This window comes from Microchirus variegatus (genome assembly GCF_963457635.1).
Source record: "Microchirus variegatus genome assembly, chromosome: 13".
Taxonomy (NCBI): domain Eukaryota; kingdom Metazoa; phylum Chordata; class Actinopteri; order Pleuronectiformes; family Soleidae; genus Microchirus; species Microchirus variegatus.
The window spans coordinates 16,318,391-16,342,518 of NC_139814.1; the positions used below are offsets into that span (position 1 = coordinate 16,318,391).

The 24,128-nt window shown below is 40.5% G+C and overlaps 1 protein-coding gene across 1 annotated transcript in view; it reads right to left on the reverse strand.

Moving 5' to 3' along the window:
• The window catches only part of slc25a13 (solute carrier family 25 member 13), a gene marked incomplete at both ends in the record, with an annotated part of 51,315 nt that extends 33,829 nt beyond the window's left edge, over positions 1–17,486 (reverse strand). Inside the window, 4 exon segments of the mRNA XM_083899528.1 lie at positions 4,723–4,818; positions 4,820–4,875; positions 15,633–15,712; positions 17,449–17,486. Of these exon segments, the coding sequence (XP_083755654.1) occupies positions 4,723–4,818; positions 4,820–4,875; positions 15,633–15,712; positions 17,449–17,486 (270 nt within the window).
• Between the last annotated feature and the right edge of the window lie 6,642 nt (positions 17,487–24,128).

Genomic DNA, 24,128 nt, shown 5'->3' on the forward strand with positions numbered 1-24,128 from the left:
CACAGAAATTTGATCTGCAGCAATTTCGATAATTTTTCCCCACCGTTAAAATAACCCAAAAGAATTGATTAGTTTTACCTTCTTATTCAAACTAAATATCCTTGTGTAATAAAAGTCCACTAGACTTCTGTGAGTTTATTTTTGGGGGTATTTCACACACTTGTATCTGTGATTAAAGAAGAAATAATACCATTAGTAATGAACTATAATCGTTTGGTCCATAAAATGTCAAAAATTCTTAAAAATGTTGATCAGCGTTTGTCAAACCTGGAAATGACGATGTTCTCGAATGTCTTGTTTTGTCCACAAAGCAAAATGATTCAGTTTTAAATGATTTATTTGTTTTATGGAGCAAAGAAACGAAGAAAATATCCACATTTAAGAAGCTGAACCAATGAAAAATCTTGTTTTAATCACAAAAAAAGCTTCAAACCGATTATCAAAATAGTTGACGATTAAATTAGTAATCGATTAATCGAGGAGTCAATTTATATGGGACATTGGGAACACATAAAAAATCACAAAGTATCAGAAAACGTGAGAAAGTGAGCAGTTTTGTAAAATAGACAGAAAATAAATGATGACTGGAAGAGTGGACATTATTTTTACAAGCCATAAGTGTAGGACAACACTATAAGGAGAGTGATTTAATTGTGAACATGCATGGCCTTATTTAATTGCTTGTTTCAAATGTTATTGTTGCAAATGGTACTCAAAAAAAAAAGCCCCGTGGTATTACTACAACACAAAACCGTATGAGACGATGACTTATTGTTGTGCCGAGTTTGAGTGATATTTCACTTGCAGCATAACTGATCGAACTCTAAAATTCAAGGCGCCCAGGAGAAACGACTGGGAAGAGTGACATTTACACAAAGCTGAATGGGAAACCGGAGGGGAGTAAGAATAGACGTCGCAACAAAAGAGCCAGATTTTGTGCGAAAACACCAAATGTAGCAGTCGTGTGTCAGGATCACCTATGAGCACAGCAGGGGCTCCGGGAAGTGTATGAGCGAGAGGACGGCAAGGAAAAACGAACACTCGACTCGCACAGGTAAACACTTCCAAAGTAAATAAGGTGAGATATTTTGGTATCAACATCCCGGGTGTCGTGACATACTCAAAGTTGTCAGTTGTGAGAAGGTCATAGCATTTTGGTGGGAAATAAACTGGGAAGATAAAAGAGAGATGGGGGTGAACGCTGTATATCGACAACAACAACAAAAAAGGGGGGCAGGTAAGGAAGGGAAGTGATTGAAGTTACTCTTAAATCTGTGTGCACGTTTATTGTGTGTTTATCTTCATCTATAAATAAAGAGAAATAGTCAGAAGTCTTAAAAGCCACACACACATCAACAAAACAACTGTGGTGCAGGGGATTGAGCAGTTTATAGTCTCAGCCTCTTAAAACCTTAAATTGTTGCAACTGTATGAGTGTTACAGGGATATGGTTTTTATTTGGGAGGAGGGAGAGAGAAAGAGGCAGGAGACATAAAGCTGGGGGCTTAAGACAGCCAACGAGAGACCGCCAAGGCGTTTGCAGTCGCTTTAATTGTCCTTGGAGCAGAATAGAAACACATGACAAGCCACCTCTGTTTGTTTTCAATGGCTGTACAATTCTATTCCCCTTCTCCTCGAAACTTAAACAACACAGATACAAGCGAAGGGTGTTCGCGAGTGTTCCTCTCTTTTCCGATCTCTGCTTCTCATCAGCGCAGAGCTGGAGTTGTTATAAAGACGAAAAAGCTTAAGCACAACTGCCCATTAACATGTGTAGCCGCTGAGCCCTGGACACCGAGATGTTAAGGGCTGCCCACTGATTCTTAGGAGAGTCAAACATATAATTGGGACTTTTTAAAATGTGAGCAATGCCAATAATTGTACTTTTTTGCGAGCACTTAGGAAAGAAGTGGGACATGTGGTGTGTCCCCCCCCCCCCCCCCCCCTCTGTGTAATTCAAGCCTTTTACATGCCAGCATTTATACCATAGGCTAAAGTGTGCCACTATGTGCCACTTCTCTGGACATCGGCGAAGCCGTTGCCAGAGACAACACCGTGCTGACAGTGCGAGTGGAGCCTTGGCCGGCTTCCACGCACGAGACGAGAAAAATGCATGTAATTGGTGAGAATCTCTGGCTTCCATCAAGACAGTAATTGGCCGGAGAGAGCCCTTGTGAGAAATATTGCGGTGCAAACCTTTTCCTCGATAATCCCATCTTGTGAGCATCTGGCAGTGGCGTGGTTACAATGGCAGGAAAAAAAAAACACAATAAACACATGTATGTATGGCAAGAAGAGGAGGAAATATAGGATGGGAACATTCCGACAGGGATAGGGAATATTCAGAACATGGTGTGAGGGCTGGTGTTAACAACTTTGAGAAGTTTTATAGCTGCATTTTCTTTTCTTTTTTTTTTAGGCTGACATTTATCAATATTTAATGTGTTAACAAAGGTGTCACAACATCATCATCAGGTCGTAGTGCAATCACAAAGTATCAAGTAATTGTGCAGGTGTAAATTCTGCCACAGGAAATGTTTTCACGCCTGCCCTTAATTGCCCCGTCATCAATCACTGATGATAACACACCACCAGAGTGAGCTGCTGCCAATACCTGCAGTTCACTTGCACCTAAGCACTATAATTGCACCAAATAATGCACCATTACAGCGTCTTACTAATGTGACTTACTTTAACAACAGCAAAAAAATATATATCCATCATAATCTCTGAGCAAATAAAGGTGATTAAGTTGTGTCAAACAAGTATAATAACATCTGCCATTTATTAGCCCGCGCAGATAAAAAAAAAAAAAAAGCTATGAGAAATGATCAAATGCGGAGAGCACAAGCAGGAAATGTGCATTTCATAGTTGAGCAATGAGTGCGGCTGGCTGCGGGCCTGCTGCTGTGAAGAGCTGGAAAACCACCGAGTGACTGACTGCGAAAGAACTGGGCACGCCGTCAATGCAAAGTACAGCACAGTGGCCACAACACCGCACAATTACACTCGTACACGGGCAAACACACACACACACAGGGGTAAATCGAAAAAACACATAAACATATATGTATGAAGCGTTCATGTGCACACTTATAAAGCTGATAGCACACTTACACATAATAATTACACGCACACACACACACACATGTTATAATATGTTCAAACACATCCACACACGTTTGACAATGTCCTAATATCCATGTGTTTGCCCACTGTGTGTTAGCCATCTGGTCTGTGTTAAACCTCATATAAAAAGCTCATTCTAATACGTGGTGAGAGTCGATGCAAACTTGGCACGGCTCAATCTCTCTCACCCACCCGCTCGTCCACTTTCTCTCTGCTTTCGGGCGACGATTTAAGTCTAGACATCATATTGGAAAATAGCTCGCACGCCACAAACACACAAGGAATATTCTATTTATGGAGGCAGAACTTTGTCTCTATAACCTGCCCCGCTGTAGAATAGGTGGCGTGGTGGAACGATATAGGCGTACGTCAGCTATAATGAAAAACAAATGAGCAAAAATTATGATATAAGCTCAGTGTTTCTGTGTTGAAGATAAGTATCTGCCGTTAAAGCTGGACGACAGGATTGTATGAAACAGCCTATAAAATTAGTGAGGGTAATTGCACCGTCACATAAACTGGTTGTTAGAGATTTATTGGCGATCACTGATTTATGTGTCGGGGCAAGAATGAGGAATATCCCGATACGGGGGTGACAATACAACATATAGTGATATACTACTGTTTCAGGAGGAATTTGTCATTTTCTCCATACAAATATAGACTATTTTAGATGTAATATGTGTCAAATGTAGTAACATTTATTGGTGAAGATGTGCGGGAAACTTTATAGAAATCTGGCTCCTCATTCTAATAAAACAGGTAATGAAAAAGGACAATTCACACAATCAGGTGAGTGTATACATATGAATAATTAACCCTTGTGCACCCATAATATGCCATGTGAATAATAGACAACTCCTTATATGGACATCCTGTGTGATTATAGGTCACATACTCTGGCTTTAAAAAATGCGGGGGGGGGGGGTTTTCGTCTCCTTATGTGTTGTTGAGTCAAAGTTATGATTCCTTTTATATCACATTTTTAGGAGCAATAATCGCACAGAAGTCACAAAACTAGACCGTTTTTATTTACTTTTTGTTCATAAAAATGAGCCAAGTGAACTATGAACTGAAATTTCACAAATTCAATCTGATTTTAAACATTTTGAGATATTTTTGCTCAGGTGTGTTTATATAGTTGGTGAACATTATACATAGGTTATGCTGAAAAAAAGGATATAAGACACTCTATATTCCACATTCTTATCACCTCTGTATATAGTGTATGTTTAAACATAGTAATGGGGGAAAAAAGCAGCAAAAATGCTCTGTTTATATGAAATGTGTGTCTAAATCTTTAAGAAATGGTGAATAAATGATTTTATTTGTCAAATAAGAGTAGAGGAAGGAGGGTGAGAGAGCCAAATGGCCGAAAGCCTGCTGCCAACTAGTGGTCGGAGGCTTAAATATAACCAAAAAAACTAAAAACATTGGCAATAATATTTTACAGATTTCAGCATGTCATCATTGTCTTACACCCCTGTCACAGATGTCGGTGTGAAAATGCCAAAAACAAAATCCAGAGAAAGAGGAAACACAAGAATGTGATGAGAGTGGGAAGAAGACACAATTGTTAGACACAAAACTTACCAGAAGAAGAAACTGCGTGAACTCTCTCTCTCTCTCTCTCTCTCTCTCTCGCTCTCTCTCGACGCCAAAGAGCAGCAGAATGAACTCGCAGTCCCGGGTTGAAGGGGATGTGCTGGTGGATGGTGGTCTGGCTGAAGACCTGCTCCACATCCTCTGAAGGAGACAAAGAAAAATAGACAAGCAGTCACTTTAATAACGATAATGACTAAATTATTACAAGATGCAGAATACCGGCACATCCAACTGCTACGGAGGAAGCATTTAGACCTTTTTCACTCAAGTTAAAGTAGCAACACAAGCCTTACATTACTAATACAGACTATAACAGACTATAATGGACTCAAAGTGTTTTAATGTTATTCAGTCAAAAACCCCCCTGTGGTTATTTGCATTATTACTTACACGTTAATGTCACAAAATTAGCAGTTACCGTTGTCGTTGGTCTGTGTATTTAAAAAAAAAAACGTATTAATGTGTCATGTTTTAGCTACTTGTTTCAAGTAACTGTGGGTGTCAAATATATTATATTTCTCTTTGAAAATGGAAATATTAACTTATATTATTTTACATCACAGTACAGGATCTGAATAAAAGCACTTTACCGGCAATTAATTCAAACGAAGATACAATCCAGTCCAAGTTTATTCCTGCAGCACAGTTAGTGCTGTACATCGCATAAATACCATTTAAATGCACTTAAAACATAAGATACAACTAATAAAACATAAAAAGTGCCAACTCCTACACATGGTCATGGAAGTGGGTTGTCTAAAGTGTCTAAAGTCTGCACACAAAGATTGCAAAGAAAACATTATATGAAAATTCATTTTCTTTAATAAATTGTGAGCCAACCAGACTTTTGTGTGCTCGGTATTCTGGACTACAGCAGCTATGGCTAAAAACCAACATAGAGGGCATTACAATATTCCAGACTGGTGGAAATGAATGCATGCAAAAAAAAAAGTAAAGAAAGACGACCTTTGCCTGAAGCCACAATTTAAGAAAAAAATGGATTTGACCACTCAATTAATCTGTATCAGTGTAGACAGGTGTAGAGAATCCAGACCCAGATTACAAACCACATTTCAGGCTTTACTTTAAGCATGTTCCTTACAATTAGAAATGTCCAAATATTCTAATTTTCCCTGTGTAAGTTTTCAGCTCGCTCTAATTAAGACATGAAAGTCTCGGGAGTCAGAAACTCCAACACTAATTACACGCGTTTCCCATCTAGCATTAGCAGCATTAGCAATTATTAGATTTTTTTTTGGGGGGGGGGGGGCAACCTGGGATTATTTCTGACAACGCGTCAACGTCAGTCTCCAGAACACAATTCCACTGTGAGCTCTGATTGAGACTTCCTCAGCTCCACGTCCATAAACGCATGTGTCTTGAATGACACATGGCAGAACTTTGTCTGAGGCGGCTCTGCATTCAGGAGGAGGAGAAGAAAAAAAAAGAAAAGCCTTTTCTTCTTCTCACTTCTGTTGCTTTTTTCGGGGCGAACCCTCTGAGCCTCTGCAGCCAGTGGAGTGCAGAGACACTGAACATGAGTCCTAAATTACAGCCTTACTAAAGAAACAAAAACAAACCGATGGAGTGACCTGTTTCTTATTACCAAACAAGCTGCGCCGAACGAGTGGAGAAAGGAAAGGAGGAAAGAAACAACTCTTTTTTTTTTTTTATCAAGACAGACAGGGAGGGAAAGAGTGAGAGAGGAAAAGGTGATATTTACCTCAGCTCGGGCTTACCTTCACAGAGAAGACAGCTAGGGTATTGTTGTGTGTGTGTTTTTTTTAACATTTAATGAGGCAATAAATATACAGCCTTTAACTCTTTAAAGGAGAGGCTGCTCTAGAGCCTGTCGTTTATATCATCAGCTTTTATAGACCTGTCAACACTCAGTTTTCTCCTCTTTCTTCTCTTTTTTTGTCTTTTCAAACCAAGCGAGACACAACTGCATTTCATATGTCATGTTGCCATTTTTTTTATGAAGTCCACATTGCACCAAATTACGCTCTTTTTTTTTTTTTAAGTGCTAAAAAGCGCTGCACTGCCCGTACTTAAGTGAAATTACGCAGGTTATTATCAAATTAAAATGGCTTTACAGCAAAAATTAAATAAAAAGAAATCAGAGCGGAGACATTTATTGCATTGGCGGGAACAAACGGGCCTTTAACGCAACGTAAGCCGCAGCTACGTTTTAACTAGGTAATAAAGACAGGAGTCGTTGATTTTGTGCCACGGTGAAAATCCTTAATCTAATGAACGGGAGAAAATTCTGTAATGCATCACAATAAAGCCACTTTGACAAGTCTATAATCTCGCTCACGAGTTATTTGCTTTCGGTGAAACCATATCCTGATGAAGTGGCAGTCGGTGTTTGTGCGCGACGTGGCGTGATGTGTGTTCTGTTTTTCATGCAATTTCCCACTTGTTATACAAGTCTCATAACGTACAGGCGTTGGGATATTCATTAACCTTTGGGTGGCGCAGAAAAAAAAAACAGCAGACCTTTTAATTGCCACCAAGACAACGTCACTCTAATTGATCCTTTTAAATATGAACATTTACATATGTGCATATATTATCGGCAATGATCTTGCACCCTGTCGACAGCAACAATTAAAATGAAATTCACTTACTCTTCCCTGTTTTTTCGCGAGCGTGATGTGTGCACTGCATTTCAAATCAAGCCTAATGTGCCGACGCCTCGCACACCTACAGCAGGCTGGCATTTGACTTGTTTAAATCAATTAGGCAAATGTGAAATAAGCAACGAGTACAAATGTCTTCGCCTCTCACCTTGGAGCTTCCAGGCATCAGAGTAATGGTGCCAATCATGCACGCACACACAAACACACACCACAACCCTAACGCACCCCTTCCCTCCATCTTCATCTCCACCTCCAAACCTAACCTTGTACCTTCTTTTGCAGACAAGGTGCATTATTTTATTTTATTTTTTACATAATTCCATTAGTTATTTTGCATCGTGGGATTAAGTCAATTGGACACTCTAAATTCATCCCATCGCCCTATGTCAGAGATTGGCGTAGCTCCCCCCGCGATGTGGAGGATAAAACGGTAGAAGACGGATGGGTGGATGTTGCATGGTGATTCAAATCATCTTGTTAGTGACTAGTGCCCACGTTTAAGATGCAGTATATGCAACATTTAATCTGAATTCCTGTGGAATTCAATGGACCATTTCATTTTGGTCGCCTATTAATGATGTCATCGGCTTTACCGCTATAACATCCAGGGCCTGTGGTAAAATGACTAATAGTTCAGTAGCACACATGGGCATCTGTGCAAACTTTATATGTTTTTTTTTTTTTTATGTGGTCAATAAATTTAGGCAGAGTTACGGTGACACAATGGTTAGTAGTGGTTAGCACTATTGCCTCACAGCAAGAAGGTGTTTGATTCCCAGTCTAGGACCTTTCTGTGCGGAGGTTGACGTATGTTAGAATATTACACACATTCAGCAGAAGTGGAAAGTAAGGAATTGACTTGTGAAATGTAATTGCGTAGGTTTGTGTGTACTTTTTAAAGTATTTTTTAAAAATGTGTAATTTTACTTTTACTTAAGTGTGTTTTTTTGGAAGTACTGTACTTCGCTAGGTTTTGAATCACATCCATTACTACTAGGTTAAAGCATTTGTGACCTTCGGTATTTTTTACTGGTACATTATGTGTTAACATCTTATATTATGCCAGCACATTAACTTGTTAAGGTTTGCCTTTAATTAAAACAATTCATGTGAGATTTGTGTCCCCTTGTCCTTTTTGCACAACACAAGAAAGCAACAAAACCGTGTTAAAAAAGTAACTTTTACCCTGACTAAATATTAAACAAGCTACTTTTTACTTTAACTTACAGTACATTTTTAGACCAGTACTTTTACTTCAGTAAAACAGTATCAAAATAGGGGTACTTTTACTTGAGTAGAATGTTTCAGTACTTTTTCCACCACGTCGCAGCTGCTCTGATCAACCCTCCACCTGACCTCAAATTTTCGTTGTGCAATTTCAGTTGTATAATGTCAATAAAGATGATTTCCTTCATTACTCACCAAAAAAAGTCACTCCATTGCTCCCTTTATCAAACAACAGCAAAGCTCACAGCACCGACTCAAACGCCACAAACTCCTGAGACAGGAGCCTGAAATAAGAGAGAAATAGATAAATATGGAGCTAGATAGCTTGCTAGCTAGCTAGATACAGAGATAGCTAGCTAGATACATAGCTAGCTAGCTAGATAGCTACATAGCTAGCTAGATACTAGATACATAACTAGCTAGATAGATAGACAGACAGACAGACAGACAGACAGACAGACAGACAGACAGACAGACAGACAGACAGATAGATAGACAGATAGATAGATAGATAGATAGATAGATAGATAGATAGATAGATAGATAGATAGATAGATAGATAGCGAGCTACATAATCTTCAAGTCCCCATACATATTAAGAATTAAGACCTGAGTTACACGAGTAAAATGAAATATGACATTTAAAATCACATTACATAGTGAATACGTAACACACTTGGTCAACCTTTTCATCTGCACTACATGTAATTCAAGCTTCTTTTAATTCAGTAGTCTGTTTTTCTATACGTGATGTCATAAATTCATCAAGTGCGCGACAGCGAGAAAAGAAAACATTCTAAAAAGCTCAGCGTGTGTTCATAGTCTGAGGTGGCAGCTGGTATGGAGAGGGCCAAACAATTATTAAATATGGAGTTTTTGTATTTTTGAGTGCCATTTTTTACAAGTAGACAGGCAAAGAGGGGGTCGCCGGGACAGAGGGGATACTGTACAATTGAACTCAAAATTGGTTTTACACAATATTAAGTTAATAAGTTATTATAAAAAGAAAGCAAGGAAAAATGAAAAAAAAAAAAAAAGGAAAAGTTATGAGCCGACATGAAAAGTGTTTTTCCAGTGTTTGTATTATTGTATCTCCTGAGTGCACACTAGCATCATCAACAAGAAAAAAATTGATACATAAATAAACATTAACGCTGGTATCGCCTGAACCCACTGAGAGCTCCCCTGGGAGAGTTCCGCTGCGGGGAACTGGACCACGCAGTCTTTATTTAGGGTCCTGGTTCACAGTTGCCACAAGTCCATTATGAATTTCACAAATGGATCTGATAATTACAGGAGGGGTCAGTGCTAATGAGTAGTCCCCAAGCATCCATTTATTAAACCTATTTCAATTTCCAGAGAGGGAGAGTGTGCGGAGAGAGGGAGGGGGCAGTGATTACAGTTTCCTTGTTGCTTAAATCAATTATGTTACTGATGATGTTTGTTTGGACTGTTTTTGGTGAGGATGTGTGGGGGCTTATTATGAATGCGCAGAACATAGTGTGTCGATGCGACAGACTGGAGAAGTGTGCACTGATAAAAGTCAAATATACCAAGAAAAGGGACAACTCTTGAGTGCCAATAATGGTTATAATCAGCCAATTACTTCTTATGAATGAAGTTCACACATTTTTGTTGTCAAATGCTACTAAGTGCACACAACTTTTGCATTAGCCGTTGTTTAAGTACTCAATAATTAGCAGATACAATACCTAAGTTAAATCATTGTTATTATGGAGAATGAGAAAAAAAGAAAAGAAAACTGGCATATAATCCATCCATCTTCTACTGTTTTATCCTCCACATGAGGGTCACGAGGGGTCGCTGGTGCCAATCCCAGCTGACATAGGGCAAAAGGTGGCGTACACCATGGACAGGTTGCCAGTCCATCACAGGTCAAAAGGAGACAAACAACCATTCACTCTCACGCTCACACCTACGAGTGTCCAATTTGCCTAATCCCCAAATCTGCATGTTTTTGGACTGTGGGAGGAAACCGGAGAATCCGAAGAGAAGAAAACCCACGCACATGTGGAGAACATGCAAACTCCATGCAGAAAGGCCCTTGTCTTCTTGGGTGTTCTTGCTGCAAAGGCAACAGTACTAACCACCACAACAACCCACCGTGTGGCCCTGGCTTAACATGTTAGACATAGGCTTTTCTAAAGATCTGCATTGTCCATATGAAAATACATACACTCTTAGAAATAAGGGTTCCAAAAGGGTCCTTCTACAAGGGCTGAGGTTCTACCTGGAACCATTTTCTTCCCGGAGAAAGGGTTTTTCAAGGGTTCTTGGTAACACTAATGGTTCCAGTAAGAACTATTTTGATCAAGAGAACCCTTTAAAACCCTTCTCCTGAATAAAAGGTTTTAAAAGGGTTCTTGGTGGAACCTTTATAAAAAAGGTTCTACCTGGAGCCAAAAAGGGTTCTTCTATGAGGACAAGCCAAAGAACCTTATATGGTTCTACTTAGCACTTTTATTTCTAAGAGTGTATGGTCACTAGATGAGATGGCAAATCTGTTATTCCAACCTCTGAACAATCATTAATAAAACATGAAGACAAAACAAACAATCAATACAAACTCATTATTGCATCATATCACATAGTTCACTATATAGACTGTGGAGGGAAAAACCCTGAGAAATATGGAGGAGTCGGAGAAAAGTGAGGATACAGTTTGTTATGATGCAGATAGTTCTTCAGAGCAGAGCCCTGCAATACAATGATGACGAGGTTATAGGAGAGGGGGGAACAAGGCGCACAGCTGAGATTGTGTGTTTACTGTTAAAAAACAGAGCCAATTGTGTTACCACTCACACTGCTGGAATCTTACCAAACTCTCCAATAATGATCATTCCTTTGTGACAGATATAGTATATAGTACACACAGAAAATATAGCTCTGATGGGATATTGAAGGAATGTCAGCAGCAGCAGCAGCAGCAGCATGGAGTCTCACTAACAAAACCAAGAAGAAAAGCCAAGATCTCTTTTTTTTTCCCCTTAACATGCATCAGTTTACATGCACATTGGTCATCCAGTCTGTGTTTTCCCAGACATGGATAATCAGCATATTAGTGTAACTGAGTGGGGATGTTGATCATGGTTTAGACCGTGGGAGTCCAGACAAGATCTAGGGGGGCATCTCCATAACACACATTAGAAACATTCCACATACTCGCAAGCATTTACTCACGGCTCTGTAGCCGGGGATGAAGCTTATGATGGTTGATTAGCAGCGCCATGACGGCTGTAAAATGATTACCACGTTTTTTTTTTTTTGCTGTGCAGAACCAACCCTGACGAGACACTCAATAATCAAATCAACCAACAGCATCTTCCAACCATCAACTTGCTATGGCATGTGTCCAGGGGGCTGCCCAATCCATGTGTGCAGCTTGGGATAAACTTTGGAGACAAGGCTAATGTGATACTGTAGTACGGCGGGCATCACTGCAGCGCACTGTGGCCTTAGTTAACTCTGCAGGACTTTGGTAAATCCCTTAACAGGCAGAGACATGTATCAGAGAGGAGATGTGGCACACAAGGCATAAACAAAGACGTCATCTACGTATATAAGAATCTGAACTCCCGGTTTGAAGCCTCCAGATTCACGATTTGCAGTCTTGTATAAAGCACCTCAAAGGGAGACTTGAGTAAAAAGTATAAGCATGTTACTTTGGTAGAAGTTGAAGTCACTTTTTTATCATATTACTTAAGTAAAAGTATTTAAGTATATGACATTTACTGTACTTAAGTATCAAAGGTGAGGAGTTAGGATTTAGCCATGGTAGCTCAGTGGTAGGGTGAGTTGTCTTTCAAATGGAAGGTTGTGGGTTCAAGTCCTGGCTCTGCTAGTCCATAATGCGCCCTTGAGCAAGACACTGTGGTGTAAAGCATCTCATCAAGACTAGAAAAGCTCTATATAAACACAGACCATTACCAACTCTTCTTCTTCTGATTTTACTTGGTAGTAACGAGTAAACAAAGATAGTATGAGGAAATGTAGTGGAGTGAAAGTAAAGTACAGATATTTGGATGTTGTACTTAATACAGTAGTATTTGTACTTGTGTTACATTACAGCCCTAGACAATGCATGTCTTTGCATATGTAGAATGTAGCTCAACACCATGTCATGTTGATTTCTTGTCAATACAATGCCATATAAACTCTATTCTGTCCTGCAGAAAATCTCCATCCAGTGTGTTTTTGTTTGTTTTTAAACCAGCTTCATCACTAGCCTTTTATTTTCTCGGCCTCCTCTCAGCAGGCATCTAAATACCCCCTGTGTGAATCAAAAGCCAAGGCTCGGAAGCATTGTTTACACGTAACGTAAATGCAAGGTGTTGATTCAGCCTGGCTGATCGAAAGACATCTCTCCTCGGTTGATAGTGGTGGGAGAGAGAACCCTGGAGGGCCTTCAACGATCACCTGTCCGTGGCATCTTAGCATTGTTACTGACAGCCTTCCACCCACCTCGAGCATGCTTGCACAGAGACATGTATGCGCACAGACACACCCCGCAAACATGCACCCAGGCGAGCGCTAGATGCTGCAATCTGTTCAGTTTGTAAGAGCGGACACCCACCAGTCCAAATCCAGAATGCCCACAGCGGTTTACAGACTGCTATTTTCCCAGCACGCTCCCTTAACAAAGTTTTTCTTTTTCTTTTTTTTTTCCCCTCCTCTGGACCTGCAAGAGTCTACAGGGGGAAAAATGTTTTCACACTTGAACACACGCTTCTATCAAAATATCAGGAGGAAGAAGGAATAGAAAAGCAGAGATGGTGGTGGTGGTGGGGTGGGGTGGGGGGGGGGGGCAGAAAGAGCCCAGAGTGCATTATAAGGTATGTGAGGGTGTAAAGGAAAGTGGTGAGGAGATGGAGCGCATGCAAAGAAAGCTGTGACATAAATAAGTCGATGTGAAAGAGGGGGGAAATCTTTGAACAATCTTGTGATTCTATATATCAGTGCACACATACAGTAATATACAAAGTATTTCATCCCGTGGAAATTGAGACATCTCCACCTTCCAAGAATAAGAGGGAGAAAAGTGATTTCCACATAACAGATCATTACGACTGTCACTATATCCCCCGATTTACGCGGTTACAGAGAGAGGCAGACGAATGCGTTTTCACTGTTTACTCCCTGCTGCCTGAGTAAAACTTCTCTTACACTCGCAGATACAGTAAGCGAGCATGCAGACTACACTGTACCATCCAGCTGAGTCTATTTCCCTTGTCGAATTGGAGCCGTATCTACAAAAAACAGCAGCAAGGGGTACATGCTGCAAATATATAATAATATGCTTATATGTCCACCAAAACATATTCTTCACAGTCATATTTGCATGATGTCGGACGAGCGGGATGGAAAACGCAGCCGACTGAAGTGCTTTGTTTTTGTCTTGCCTCCCTTTCATTTTCATAAGCTTTCGCATGGATCGGTGCTCGAAAAACAATGCTTTTGTGTTTCCCGCTCGCATCGACGGGGCCGCATCGCCGCCGCGTCTGCGTCTGCTTGCTTTTGTGTTCGCGAAAACGCAGGCTTTTCCGTGGGATAATCATCCGGCACGCTGGTGTACTCGATCAAAGTTCAGGGGCAAAAGGACAATCTCAAAAGTACGAGCAACGTAAGGCTTTTATTGTTACGACGTCAAATGTAAAAACCAAAATCTAATCCAAAACAAAGGTATAAACATTATTTGGGAGAACACAGATGAAAAAAAAAAAAAAAAATTTCCTCCAATTTTGCCCCCGTATCATTTTCATTCACCTCCACAAAACCAAAATGAGCTTTAGATACAAAGCCTGGGCCATGGGTTCCTAATAGATTTACCCTGATGCCACGGCCACCATTTATCCTGCTCCAAAGCTGCACAATGCAGCAGAGTGCTCCTGAATAGCACCAGCAATTACAGTGCATGTGTGTGTTTTTATGTGTGTGTGCGCGCGCATGCACGTGGGTGCCTTGCTCTCTCTTTTTCCATTTTCAAACCCCCTCCCTCCTCCCCACCACTACTCCATCTTACCCTCTGTTCACACACACACACACACACCTTAAAGCAGACGTAATAGCATGAAACTACACAGCCATGTGCACTTTGCTCTTTGTAGAAGCCCAGGTGGTTACCATAGCAACCTAGTTTTTTTTTTTCCCTTTCTTTTTTTTGACTTACCCTAACATTTTATTACCCATCATTATGTATCATTAAATACATACATATTAATGTAAAAAAAAAAAAAAAAGAGGGGTGATGGGGATGGGGGAGGAGTACACGTGAAACTGGGGCTGTATCTGCTAAGAAGGAAACACCTGAAAGGGACCTTTAGTGGTTTGATGTCTCCGCTATATAATTCAAGTATGAACATCCCTCTGTGTATTTTTTTTTACACCAAATGATTCAGTCGGGGGTTTGTTTATAGAACGCAAAATGACACTAGAAAGGCAGTCACACATGATCAAAGGGACGGCTGTTAGCTGTGATCGGACTCTGTAAACAAGCTTGCTCAATATTTGGCTTAATATCAATCAGAGGTGAGAATTTGGAGGCATTACAGAAGAATTATCAAGTAAAATCTACCAACTGTGATAAGATTATTTGGTTGATTTTTAAATTTCATCAATTTGTAATAAATAAAATATAATAAAATAAAACAAAAAAAAAGGACAAATCACTAAGTGAATATGTCTCCCGAATTACATGGATTATTAACAGGGATGTACTGATATACTGAGATATTGTATTGATTCTTTGAAGCGCTGTAGCAATATGGGGGAAAAAAATGTATTTCAACCTCCAACCACTAGTTAGCAGCACCCTTTCCTCTCATCTAAATGAGGCAAAGAAAACTGCATACTGCATGTGACATGTAACATCTTTATTTTTACTATTTTGTGGACAAATAATGACAATATTTCACCTTTCTTAAATAGTATCCCCAAAAAAACTGCAATATGTTAAATCATCAACCATCACAATGGTGCCATAACACAGCCCTAATTATTATCACCTACCCATCTTCCACTGGTCCACCACTCCTGCCAGCAGCTTAATGGCCTCGTCCGACTGCCGGATGTCTGTGTGGGCAAGAGTCCTGCGGTGTCACCTCATTCTTCTCCACACTGTCATACTGCAAAGAGGAAAAAAAAACAGATGCAGCTTTAGAAAGCGATTCAAAGGAAGAGAAACAAACATAAATTCGAACAATGGGTGAAAAGCTTCTTTGGATACAAGCAAACACAAAGGAGAAAAAAAAACAAAAATATATAATTGAAATGCCACCACCGGCCCTCCTAGGCAGAGCTGCCTGCAAAACAGCAAGTGAGTATTCCATGAATACAAGGTTCATCCGGACTGATGGAAAACAATGGTCAGCGATGTATCAACACCACACTTATCATCCTGGTGCTTGTGACCCTTTAAAACAAAGCTCTGGCTGGATTTAAAGGCCTGGTAACACAACTCAAGGTAAAGTTACTAAAAGCTTTTAAGTGCATCCATTTGTGAACAGTGGGAGTCAGACACTGCTGTGAACCTGAGGCAAACAGGCACGGGAACATTTGACCCTATTATGATATATGACATTGCTGTCATATATAACATGTATCCACTGGACAGATAAATCCTCTGAGGCTGGAAGTTTGTGTAGGACTCTGTGCTGCACTGTGGAGCCAAGCATAGAACTTTTCGTGGATTTGCGGCTCTCAAAGCGGAGCTCCGTGAGACAACAATTCCAGGAATTAAGAGCAGTGTGACGTCCCAATGAGTGCGGAATCAACATCGTACTGTACTTAGACTGAGGAGGACCACAAAAACATTAGTGAGTCACACTTTGCCGATTTATAGGACCTCAGGAGTCCCAAATATAAGGATTTAAAATTTAAATCCTTATATTTGCATATATATTATGCAAAATCAACTTTTGAAATGATTAAACAGTTGATTTTGCATCATATGGGACCTTTAAATATCCACTCAATCCCTTTATTCAACTGCTTGTTAACACAAACTTTCAATCCTAAAGTCACACGGCAACAACACGGCGAATAAAGGTGCGTTGACATGTGCGAGATGACCTGTTAGTGTCGATTAGTGGTAACCATTACTAACAACTGCAAAAACAACAATATTTTAATCATCAACACTAAAACTATTAAAATATATGAAAAAAAAAACATGCAAAACAACCTTTAACATGTGCACTCTGTCCAGAGGGCATACTCCTGTAATCGGCCCGTTGTGGTCATGTTTTGGAACACTTGCTTTCAACAATACTTCACAGTGTACGTGTTAAGGGATTTAATTATACCTCCTCTGGCATTATTTGTGTAATGATTTTCATCCTCCATTAGCATCAAACTATTTCTTTTCAAAGTTCTTGCAGCACTTTTCACGCAGAGCCTGCACTATATGAAGCACGGTTATTCTTGTGTGGATTTATTATGAAGGAACAATGGCTCTGTAGACATCAGTATAAAAGCCTTAGCTCCTTCCTCACGCCTCTTCTCTCCTCACAGTAAATGGTTCCTATACTTTCTTTCCAGCTTTTCCAGCCCATCTGTGCTTTGTGCCAGGAGGGAAAAAGGTGCAGAGAGAATTTCATGACTACAAAAGCGAAGGTTAACATTACTCACAGCATAAAAACAATTTAAAAGGGAGCAAAAGGGCTCTAATGGCCCGACAGTCTTCAAAGAAAATGTATTTTGCACTCAGAATAATTCATAGCTTTTTGCTGGTGGCTTTTCAGCTTCCCGGAGACCCAGCATGAACCACTGTATTTTTCCCAGCAGGCTCTCTGCTCCTCACAAAATGGCCTTTGCCGGGGCATACCTCGCATTCCCTCCAAATATTGATAGCGCCGAGTCCATTGCTTATTGGAAAAATGGCTGTAAGTAATGTTTTATCAGCAGATGCCATCTCCACACCTGTATTTTCTCCTGTCATATGACAATATTTGACAAGATTAATGATTTAATCCAGTGACATTTTATTTCCCATCACTGTCAATCTGCCAGAGAACAACTCACTTACCTGTGGCATTTATTGTGGAATACACGGAGCAGCATCTGCTCAGGTTTCCTTTTAATCATTCATGAACTCTTAAAATGTACATAAACTGCAGAACTTACAAAATTCTTTCCAAGGACATTTTTAAAGTTCTGAAACGATTTTCTCTTCTTCGTCACATTTCTAGAAACAGCTCTATTTTTAGCATCCGAACCGGGCTTCTGTCAGTCGCCAGAGTAAGTGGGTAATAATGATAAACCTCGCGACCTCTGAACTTCCATGGCTTGAGGGGTCTCCTGCCCGCGTCCCCAAGGGCCCACGCGTCCTGACAGTTTGAGGAACGAGTGGCGGACGGCTGTCTCATTCTGCCGTCTCCTATTTTTAACCCGCGCTAAACACAGAGCGTCCAAAATAGGCCCGGGCTCTAAACAAATGATTAATAGGGCACTTAGGGTCTCCCCACTGACCAGAGTGTCCCTATTAACAGCCAATAACGGAGGCCCTCCAGGTCAAAGGTTTAGAGACTTTCTAATAAAAGTAACACAGACATGGGGATGTGTTTTGGAAGAGAAAAAGTTGTGTCTCAGTTTGAAATGCTGACAAGTTAATAATCCCTCCTCAAATGGCCCCACCGCAGTAAAATGGCCAGTTTGTTCTTACTTTTATTGCTATCATCTGTCAGTCACTCACATCTTTCTTTTTTTTTCCCTCCTCAGTCTCTTCTTAAGTGGACTGAAAGAGCTAAAACAGCTTAACACAAATGTTCGTGTCGGGCCTTTGTTCTCATTCCCGACTCTGTCTTTTCTTTCTTGGATTGAATGTGAATTCTTATTGTATTTTTTTTAGGAAGGAAATGCCTAATGGATTCCCAAAGACATATTCATGACATGGTAATGAGATTCAAATTTGTAAGACATTTTTTTTTTTTTTGACCTGAAAAAATAAAAGAGGCCACTTGTGGCAACAGCTTTGTCCTGTTTCCCACTGCACTCTCACTTCATCGCAGTGTCATGTGTGATCAGGGGCCACCAAAGATTCAAATGTAGAAATATATTGATCTTTCATTTGCTGTCAGAAGGAGATGGAAAAGGCCACATTATATATTCTGTTTTGAACGATAAGTCTGGAGATATTCATCCACCTGCTGCTGATGAAATAGTCAACGAATGCACTTCTGTTTACGTCATCTTTGCTAAAAACTACATTTTATTAGTGTAGTATTTCATATTTTAAACATTTAATGCTGGGGCCATAATGGTACAGAGAAAAGGACGACTATATTTAGGTATTGGTTTGGGATTTTTCAGGGGAATCTTTCACAAGATGTAAAACAATGCCATACTTATCCATTACGTTTGTTTAAGCCACAACACAAACCACTGTCTGTCTGAGATGAGAAAACAATGACACGTCCTATTTCACTCTGTCAAAACGCAGAACAAAGAACAAGTGAGATTTGTCGAACGTGTCTTCAAACAAACAGGAAAATGAGGTTGGCGCGGCCCAATGTGCCATGTCATGTGCTGTCGAGACAGAATCATGGCCACCGTGTTAATTTATTGTCTTTACTTTATCCTCTACACGAGAGTCAGATGGAGCTGATCCCAGCTGATATAGGGCGAAAAGGCGGTGTATGTTGCCATTCCATCGCAGGGCAAACACACAGAGACGAACAACTATTCACACTCACGTTCACACTTATAGCCAACGTATCGTGTCCAACTAACATATGCATGTTTTTGGACTGTGGGAGGAAACTGCATGCAGAAAGGCCCTTGTTCTGACCGGGTCGCAAACCGACATAGAGCAGTTGTGTTGCCTAAAGGTTAAAGCTGTAACCTTTGTTATATTTTTGCTTATTAACCTGCCTCATGTTGTTCTGCCTGAAAATAAATGTTATAACCTGATTTGTTTGATGCTTTCTTCATCTGAAAATGGGACTCTGTCAAGCAATACTATCAGACCTGACTAAGGGGGCGTTTATAATCCCATCAACCTGCTAAACTAATTGAGCAGTACAATTAACGTCCAAACCATTTATTGGGTGTGTCTTTGTGTTTTCAGTCATTCCCCAATCTGTCTGCAGACGTCTTGCTTTACTAGCACAATATTGCTGTTGCCTCTGACTGTCCAATGAATCACTTCCTGTGTGCAGCAAGATCTAAACACAACTATGTGGAGCTGATATTTAAAAGTTAAGCATTGCTGTTTTAAAGTATTTGAAAGTGGAGATTAGTGGGTATTTTGTGTCTCTATGCTGTTTAATTTTAGCTCGTCTTCGTCTTCGGACCTGTCATGTGTAAGATGTTAAATAACTTGCTCAACGACACATCAGCAGGACACACGTCTGCCAGTGGACACTGGCCCACAAACCTGCAACCACTCCATCGTGACCACTTCACTTTCCCTCTAATTACGGAAATGTTTTATGTGAGAGCGCAGATGGATGCCAGGAGTCGTTTGGAAAAATGCAAACTCAAGAGATGAAAACATCCATTGTGCAACGACAAACCGTTGTAAACTTCACACTTGCCAGAGCGATAATTTTCTATAACTTAGCAGAGTCACCCGAAAACCACACAATGGGCAGTCGGCCCAGACAGTGTGGGATGACTTAGACAAATCTGTTTTGCATAAAAAGAGAAAAAGGTGGCGAGAAGAGAAATGATGGGAGAAAACAGCATGGTGGAGCCATTCGTCGGATATGCTGTATTTATCAGGCAAAAAACTCTGTCATATCTATTTAGACATTTTTAGTTTCTGCTTTTTTGTTGTGCCAATACATAAATGGTATTATGTCCTGTTTGTATCAGTCATATCGGAAAACTATTCTCAAAGCAGACTTCTCCCTGTATGCATATTCTCCGCTGCGGGTCTAACAGCAAAAACAATACCTCTTAAACTCTACTCCCATTTCTCCAATCAGTTGGTTGTCAAACACCATCCTTAGTCATCATACATAATATGCGGTGCATTAAAGTGGCATTCTTATAAACACCATATCTGTAATAGTTTGTGACAAGCCGTCCTTTGTTTACACCATAATAACTGGTTGTTTGAATAACTTCTCAATGACTTTAAGTAACCAGCCAGACTCACTCTGCTTCCAGTCAGCTGTGCGGCTTGATAACCTGCCCTGACGTTTGGCACCGACTGCGCATTACACCAAACAGTAGGGCCACTCTGGACGTCTCAGCAGTGTCACCTGCGGACTTAAGACGAGTGCATTTCCTGCACGTCAGACGCAGTGCATCTGCTTGGATTGTCATGCAAATAAACATGAGTCATTAAATATTATATACAGCTTCCTCTCTCCAATACATCCCCCCAAACCCAAAGGTGGGCCGTCTTCACTGTAGCTTCTGCTTCTGCGTGAAATCTTTCAGTTCCGATGAAGTGCTACACTAACCATGATTATAGTGGGGGGGGGGGGGGGGGGCATCTGGGATAGTTGGTGGGCCTGGTGAAGCAGGGGGAAATTGGTGGATGTGGATGGGAGGCTGCTTTGAGATGGTCCAGACAGGCCAGCTCCTCTCTTTTCACAACAAGGACCCACACACTGAAGCACGCTCATACCCTGCAACCAGAGAGGGCACCGGGGTCCTCAGCCTGCCTGCATGCGTTGGGATAAATGAACCCAGATGCTTCCCGCAAATGCAGAGCAACCAGGCTGAGGAAATGAGGGCGGGGGAGTAGGTAGTAGAAACAGAACAAGAAAAAAAAAAAAAAAAAAAAAGATGAGGCTTACTCTCTTTTTTTTCCTACAGTTGTCTGTCAGATTCCTGCACTCTCTCATAACCGCTGATCACAGAGGCCTTTGTGCGAGGAGCATTGTGGGAAATGATCAGGGGGGTTGGAGGTTGTGTTTGAAGGAGAACGTGAACAGCAGCAAATCTTTAAGTCCTTTCCTGTTCCTCTTCCTGTCAGACTGCCACCTGGACTGTGAGAGAAAGATGGTCACAAATTTCGTCTAAATTGCTTAATTCAAGTTCAAGTTCCGGAAGTTTTCAGGATGCAACGTGAATAGTGCGATGAAAATGCTTTTCAATGACTTATCTTAGTGGTGTGTGGGTTGGTTATTCATCCCAGCAGTGCACCTTGATTTGTATGGTACATTCCAGTTTTCTGCAGATCAAACAAACACAATATAAAAAGTTATTTAATGACGATCAAAAACTCTTTCACAGATATTATGTTTCGTTACAACTAAACTGCATTCCAAAATAACATTTCTCTATTGGCACACTTTTTCTTTTTGACATATGAGGTTAAAGTAATTCATTATTTAGTACTCTTATATCTTCTCTTACCTGGAGGTGGAGGGGACGCTGCTGGTGGCTTGTAACAAAGTGAGATGCAGTTTGTGATCAAATATTGCACTTTGTTTTTAATGGAAAGGATGTTGTAATTCCACAATTCCTTGACCTAATCAGGTGTATTTTGTGTTTAAACCCAACCACATTCATAATCAGGAAAGGAATATCATCCTCACAAGACCAAAAGAGAAACTAGTGGTAAAAACTGTGTTGACAAGCACATCTGTAGATGGGTTTCATGTAATCTGTTCCCCATGAAACAAAATGTCATTGTGTTGTACTGTAATTTAGTTGTGAGGGAACTTGCCTTGTTTTTGTGCTAAGCTAAGCTAAGATGCTGCTTCGCTTTTATTTCCATCAGTTTCAATAGGGTTCTTGCACAGTCGTGCTTGAACCCTATTGAAACTGAAGGAGTTATTCTTATTATTATTATTTTTCCTCATTTTTGAGGCCTTTCCCATGCCCCAAAACTCACAGATTTTTGCAACCGCATCAATCCATGGTGAAAATGTACGTATTTAAAAGGTTCAGTGAAAAAGCGTTGAAAATTGAATTGTGTTGAATTGCAATTTAGTTGCGAGGGAACCTGCCTTGTTTTTGTGCTAAGCTAAGCTAAGATGCTGCTTCGCTTTTATTTTATCATGTTTATTATTTTATACTCTTGATTCAGGGAGAAGGAGGTGGAAAGAAAGAAAGAAAGAAAGAAAATTGATATGAAGAAGAACTCTTAAGTGTGGACAACAAAGAAATGCAAAAAAAATAGAGAAAAATAATTGGCTAAAATTGTAGTTTGACATTTTTGGAAACTGTATTTTACAAAAATGTCAAACTAGAATTTTAGCCAACTATACTTGTCTGGTGCCTCGTGTCTTGTGTCTCTCATAAAGTGTTGGTTTCCTTATCAGAAAAAGAGGAAAAAACACACATTATTGGAATACAGCGGGCAGGTTGCATGTGAAGAAACATCATATATTTGTGAAGAGTTCTAAAGGAATCCTCTAACTCAGCACTTTGTGTAAATAAATCAACAATGAGACTTGAATGCACTGCCTCTGTGTGCAGATATGTCTGACTTTCACTTGTTTCATCGTACGCAGTCGTTCACCTGTAAAGTGCAACGCTATCACCAGACAGACTATGGTGGGTGGTAAAATAAGAAAAACATTCTGCACTGGAATGCCAATACATTTATTCTTCCTTTTTTTTTCTTTTTTTTTTGGCAGAAGTGCTTCAAAGCATCTCTTCCCCCTGCAGACTGCGGCGATACGTTTCTCACCAGGGACCTCGGGAGTAACCTGTGTCACTAACAATCTGCCAGGCTCTGCTGATGCCATCCAGATGCCCCCCATCCTGAAACACACACCAGCCTCTTTGTTTGCTCCACTTGAGGTTTAAGAGCCCCCTCTTTTCACCACACTGGATATGCACTAACACATATGCAGATGCACACACAGCTACGCCGATTCACGCACACACACACACACATACACACACACTCTCGCAGAACAACACAGATGTTCGGATACTGCTCACCCCACACACATGTGCATGCACACCCACGCTCACAAGACTCCCTCTGTCTGAGATGGGAAATAAACAACAAATTTCCTATTTCATTTCACTAAGCCCTGCCTGGTTTAACTCACCCCTAACCCACCTTGCCATGTCAGAAGACCAAGAGTTAAATTAGAGAGGACTAAATTTCCTGAAATGAAATAACTGTCAGATCAGCTTTGCTCTATCATCTCAGAGGAGTGCAAGAAAAAAAAAAAGAAAAAAAGAAACTCTCCAGCCTTTCCACTTTTGTCTCTGCTCTCCCCCAACAGTAAACAGAGTTGTCGCGAAATCGAAAGATTGCGTTGAAACAAGGAATCACTCTGAAATGAAGAATGATGTAAAAGTTTAGTTGTTTTAGTTGCCGTTTGATCTCGGAGATTTGCAGGCAGCAGGCGATATGTTGGCTCCTGTATATGTCAACGTGACCATTAGGAAGTGTTGACATCCATCTGATTGGGAGGACAAAACATCAAGCACCTGCGTGTGTGTGTGTGTGTGTGCATGTCTTAAATAAGCTGTGCGGATCAGTTGTCAAACATAACCTATCTTTGTGAGGACATTTTGGCTGGTTCACACAACTTTAACAGGCTTTTTGAGGATTAGGACCTGGTTTAAGGTTAGGGTTAGAAT